Source organism: Medicago truncatula, chromosome 5 (genome assembly GCF_003473485.1).
Source record: "Medicago truncatula cultivar Jemalong A17 chromosome 5, MtrunA17r5.0-ANR, whole genome shotgun sequence".
Classification (NCBI taxonomy): domain Eukaryota; kingdom Viridiplantae; phylum Streptophyta; class Magnoliopsida; order Fabales; family Fabaceae; genus Medicago; species Medicago truncatula.
The window spans coordinates 29900502-29906501 of NC_053046.1; the positions used below are offsets into that span (position 1 = coordinate 29900502).

The following is a 6000-nucleotide window of genomic DNA, read 5'->3' on the forward strand; positions in this document are numbered from 1 at the left end:
AAAAGCAAAATAGAAACACCTTAGTACAAAAATTTTTTTTAGAGAAAAATGTATACCAGTTTCAAGAGATTTTTCTGTCTCCTACCTTTTATTCTTCATACCAATTCCTTAACCTCTTATTCTTATTTATTTATAGTAAAAATTTAGGTTATAATAATAAAAAATATCAAATCAATTTACCAGATTTTGAAAATATTTAAACATGCACATTTAAAAAAAAAAAAAATCCTGGTGTAAAAAATATAAATGAAACCAGATATTGAAAATATTTAAACTTGCACATTTAAAAATAAAATAAAATATCCTTTGTGTAAATAATATAAATGAATATTCCATTTGATTTTCAAATTTTTTTATATACCTGTTTTACTATTTAATTATTGTCGTTGTTGTTGTTTATTGATTAGTAACACTATATTGAAGAAAATATGAAATCAATTTACAAAATATTGAAAATATTTAAACATGCAAATTAAATAAAAACAAATATCCTTGTGTAAAAAATACAAATGAATAATCCATTTTGATTTTCTATTTTTCTATTTTCCTTTTTTACTCTATTTTTTTTTTTTAGGTAATTATTAATATTTTTGTTGTTTATTTATCAATACCACTTTAATCAACATCCCCATCGCCAACCCCCCCACCCACACACACACACACACAACGAATTGTTGAGAAGATCCTATGTTAGTTTTCTGATGGAAACAATAATTGGTCAGACTTTATTTATTTTTCGATCGAACTCTATATTACCAGTGTCACCTTCCCCTATAAATCGAAGGATTAACACAAACAACTAGACAGAGCAACAAAAAAAGACAGAATTAGTAACACCTCAGTGCAAAAAAAAAAAATAAATAAAGAAAAGTGTGTACCGAGAAATTTTTCCGTGTCTTTTACCTTTTACTCCTCATACCAATTCCTTAAACTCTTATTTTTATTTGTTATAGTAAAAGTATAATTTATAATAATAAAAATAGATCGAATCCTCCCTAAAAAATTGATCAAATAAATTAACCAAATATTGAAAAGAATTTTTTGTTGAGAGGAAATATTCAAAATATTTAAATAACCACAATTAAAGAAACAAATATCCTTGTGTATTTTTTTGTTAACCCTCCAATTCTCAGGTCCTGATAATCTGAGGTTTGGCTGAAGGTAAATAAAACATGACCAAAAATTATTTCACCCAGAAATTGAACTCAGATTCTTCTAAATTGTTTGTTTTTATTAAAGTTCGTTAACCACTTCAGCAACATAGAAAATAAATTATTTGCCCCAAGGAGCATAGGTCTCAAATAATGTTTCCATTCCGATCCAAGCATTCAAAAGCCTTGGAACAAACAGAGAAGATGTACATATCAGATTCCGCTAAGAGTTCATAGGCAGGAGATACAAGATTCTTTGCATGGTATACCAATGATAGAATATGTGTATATTTAGCAAATAATGATGTGCAGTTATTAGCATTATTAACAAAATAAGTCAAATGACAATTTGTATTCATGATATACTGTTGTAACAGATGTATATTACATACATCACATATGCAATGAAAACGATCAAAATACATTTTCCTATATGGTATCAGCTAGGTTTTCGATCTACCTTCTTTCCTAGCCGCCACTCAAATTCTTCTGCACCACTCAAACTATCCCTTCCCTGCAGCTATGGCAGCAACAACGGCTGATTTAGCAACCCAACAACCCAAATTCCACTCTGCTTTTGGAATCACCAACGTGAAATCCATCATTCCAATCACGTTGGACAACGATTCAAGGCATTATCTCTCATGGTCTGCACTATTTCAAGTTCAAGCTTGTGTTCATAACATGATTGCTCATATCATCACTCCCACTGATGAAAAAGAAAAACGAAAAGCAGAAGCAACAAAGAAAAACGACCCCGGTCTTTGGAAACGTCTCGACGCGGTTGTTTTGCAGTGAATTTATGCCACCGTAACCCAGGATATTCTCAGTTCCATTCTGGTAATCAATGATACTGCTGAAATTTTTTGGAACAGATTTGCTGCTATGTTTCAAGATAACAAGCATTCGAGAGCAGTCAACCTCGAACATCAATTCACCAACACGAATTTGGAAGATTTTCCGTCTACCAAAGCCTATTGCAATCGTCTCAAATTACTCGGCGATCAGCTTGCAAATGATTATTCTCCCGTGATCAACACTCGTCTTAGGTTGAAAATGATTTATGGACTCACCGAATCATATGCAGGATTCGTCACATACATTCAGCAACACGATCCCTTACCGACATTTGAAATGGAGAAATCTCGGTTGGAACTAGAAGAATCAACCATGGCCCAACGTGTTGCACGCGAATCCAACTACTCATCCTCATCTCAGGAAGCCTTGCTAATTAAATCACAAGATGAAAATTCATTTTCTTCCACCTCTCCTACTGTCAATCCCGCGCGTGCTGTCAACAACAACAGCAGTAGCAGTTGCGGCAACAACAAAAATCGAGGACGGAACCGCGGTCACAAGGGGAGAAACTCCGGCAGAGGCGGCTACAGTAACAACGGTGGCGGTGGCTGGCAGCAATCAGGCGGTGGTGGACGCGGACAGAGTTCCTTTTGGCAGTAGTAACAACAAGCTCCTTAGTAGTGGCCACAATATCCTAATTGGGTGCCTCCTCCATTCCCTTATCCATCTTTTTCGAATAGGCCCAATGCTAACCCAAAAACACAACAAAATTGCATTCTTGGACCTAAGCCACCTACTGCCTTTTACTGCGACTGGGCCAAGTCCAACAAATATTGAAGCTGCTCTCCACACTCTCCATCTCGCTCAGTCCCATCTTTGTACAAGGACACCGGAGCAACATCTCAGATGACATCCACACATGGTAATCTCTCATCTTATTTTAATTTGAGCAAAAATAATAGTATTATCGTAGGAAATGGTCATTCAGTTCCTATTCATGGTTTTGGAAATGCTAACTTACCTCTTCCTCACCCTCCATTAGCTTTATCAAATGTCCTCCATGCACCAAAATTGATTAAAAATTTAATCTTTGTTTGTAAATTCACTACTGATAACCATGTGTCTGTTGAATTTGACCCATTTGGTTTTTCTGTGAAGGATTTTCAGACGGGGATGGTTCTAATGAGATGTGAGAGTCAAGGCCAGCTATATCCCATCACCAACACAGCCACAAATAAAAACAAATTTCCTTCCGAATTTGCAGCTTTATCTACTTCTATTTGGCACGACCGTCTAGGTCACCCATGAGCATCTGTTTTAGATTCTCTTAGGAAAAATAAAATGATTGATTGTATTGCTACTTCAAAGTCAAATTAAATTTTTTGTCATTTGTGTCCTCTTGGTAAACATATTAAAATGTCATTTATTGATTCAGATAACTCTACTCTTATGTCATTCGATATATTACACAGTGATGTGTGGACATCTCCCGTATTGAGTACTTCCGGTCATAAATATAATGTGCTTTATTTAGACAACCATTTGAATTTTTATTGGACTTTTCCAATTTCACACAAATCTCAAGTTTTTCCAACTTTTGAAAAATTAAGAGCATATATTAAAACTCATTTTCATCATGAAGTTAAAAATATTCAATGTGATAATGGTAGAGAATATGTCAATGGCAATTTTCAAAAACTCTGTGAAGCAAATGGAATTTCATTTCGCTTCTTGTGTCCTCATACTTCATCTCAAAATGGCAAATCTGAACAAAAAATCCGATCTATTAGTAATATAATTCAGACTTTACTAGTTCATGCTTCTTTACCTCCAAATTTCTAGCACCATGCCTTACAAATGGCAACTTATATGTTGAATATTTTACCACATAAAAAATTGAATTATCAATAACCTCTCAAAATTCACCTCTCAAAATTCATTTTCAGAAGGACCCGTCCTACTCTCATCTACGAGTATTTGGGTGTTTATGTTACCCTCTTTTTCCATCACCTACTATAAACAAACTTCCAATCATCGCAGATACAAATGTTATGATTTATCACAAAATAAAATCATTATTTGCCGCCATGTCATATTCAATGAATCAAAATTCCCCTTTTCTAAGCTGCATACTCCCAATACCACAAATTATCGATTTCTTGATAAAGAATTATCCCCTTACATTATAAACCACCATATCACTCAAGAAAATTCTCCAACAAATGATCAATCAGGACCGGCTCAAACTCCCTCATCTCTTTGGCCACAACCTCAACTTGACCCAGCACCCCCCATCCAAATACCCAACTCGGCCCAAACTACCTCTCAATCGGTCCAAACTTTACTTTCCACTTCTACTCCACCAAATATTCCACATCCTTCCATTTCCCAGCCTACCATTAGTTCTGACAACAAACCAGTTACGAGGAGCCAACATGGGATTTTTAAACCAAACCAAAAATACATCAATCTCCACACCCAAGTCACCAAATCTCCTCTCCCTCGTAACCCAGTGTTAGCACTAAAAGATCCGAATTGGAAAATGGCTATCGATGATGAATATAATGCTCTTATTCAAAATAGGGAAAATTATATCACGGGTCCTTTAAGTTTGACGTTTGTAACAGATTGGTCCTTTAAGTTATTTTTGTTACGCATAAGTCAATTCAGTTTGAGGTTTGTAACAGATTGGTCCTTTAAGTTATTTTGGTCACACATAAGTCCTTTAAGTTTGTAAACGTTTTCAATTTAATCCTTATGGCACATCATCGTTTTGCTTAACGGAATGACTAAATTGAAAACGTTTATAAACTTAAAGGACTTATGTGTGACTAAAATAATTTAAAGGACCAATCTGTTATAAACCTCAAACTTAAAGGACTTGTGTGTGACCAAAATACTATAAAGGACTAATTTGTTACAAACATCAAACTTAAAGGACCTCTAGTATAACTTAACCTTCAAAATAAGACCTGAGATTTAGTGCCCTGTCCACCTGATGCAAACGTTATTCGTTCTATGTGGATTTTTAGCCATAAAGAAAAATCTGATGGCTCTTTGAGAGGCATAAAGCCCGACTTGTAGGTAACGGTGGAGGGCAACAGGTTGGCATAGATTGCGGAGAGACTTTCAGTCCAGTTGTTAAACCAGCCACCATCCGAACAGTACTCATCATTGCTCTATCTAAATCATGGTCTATTCATCAGCTGGATGTAAAAAATGCATTCTTGCATGGTGAACTCAGCGATACCGTCTACATGCATCAACCTTTAGGTTTTAAGGATCCAGAGCATCCGAATCATGTGTGCCTTCTGCGAAAATCATTGTATGGACTCAAACAACCTCCTCGAGCATGGTACAAATGGTTTGCAGATTTTGTTTCTTCTATTGGGTTCTCTCAAAGTAAGTCAGATAACTCTATCTTCATCTATCGGAAAGATACTAATATGGCCTACATTCTTTTGTATGTCGACGACATCATTCTTACTGCTTCATCTAATACTCTTCTCAAATTTATCATATCACTTCTCAGTTCTGAATTTGCTATGAAAGATTTGGGGTTCCTTAACTATTTCTTTGGTATTGCAGTCACAATATACACTGATGGTCTATTTTTATCTTAGAAAAAGTATGCAGAAGAGATCATTGAATGTGCTGGCATGTCCTCGTGTAAGCTGTGTCCTACCCCGGTCGACACAAAACCGAAGCTTAGTGCCAAAATTACCACCCCATATGAGGACCCATCTCTCTACCGCAACCTTGCTGGAGCTCTACAGTATCTCACATTTACGAGGCCTACCATTTCCTATGCAGTACAACAGATTTGTTTATTTATGCATAATCCGATGGATGATCACATGCAGGCTCTCAGGCGCATCCTGCGCTATGTTCAAGGAACTCGTCAGTATGGACTGCATCTTTATCCCTCATCCAGTTCATCCTTGATATCCTACACAGATGCCAATTGGGGCGGATGTCCAGATACCAGGAGATCTATTTCTGGTTATTTTGTATTTCTTGGTGACAATCTAGACTTGTGGTCTTCCAAACG

The 6000-nt window shown here is 35.8% G+C and overlaps 1 protein-coding gene across 1 annotated transcript; it reads left to right on the top strand.

Annotated features, from left to right (window-relative positions):
• Positions 1–1673: 1673 nt before the first annotated feature.
• Positions 1674–2609, top strand: LOC112422138 (uncharacterized). The gene is made up of 2 exons (XM_024784911.1): positions 1674–1945; positions 2027–2609. Exons 1-2 carry the CDS (start codon positions 1674–1676, stop codon positions 2607–2609), a joined length of 855 nt encoding a protein of 284 aa, XP_024640679.1.
• Positions 2610–6000: the final 3391 nt, after the last annotated feature.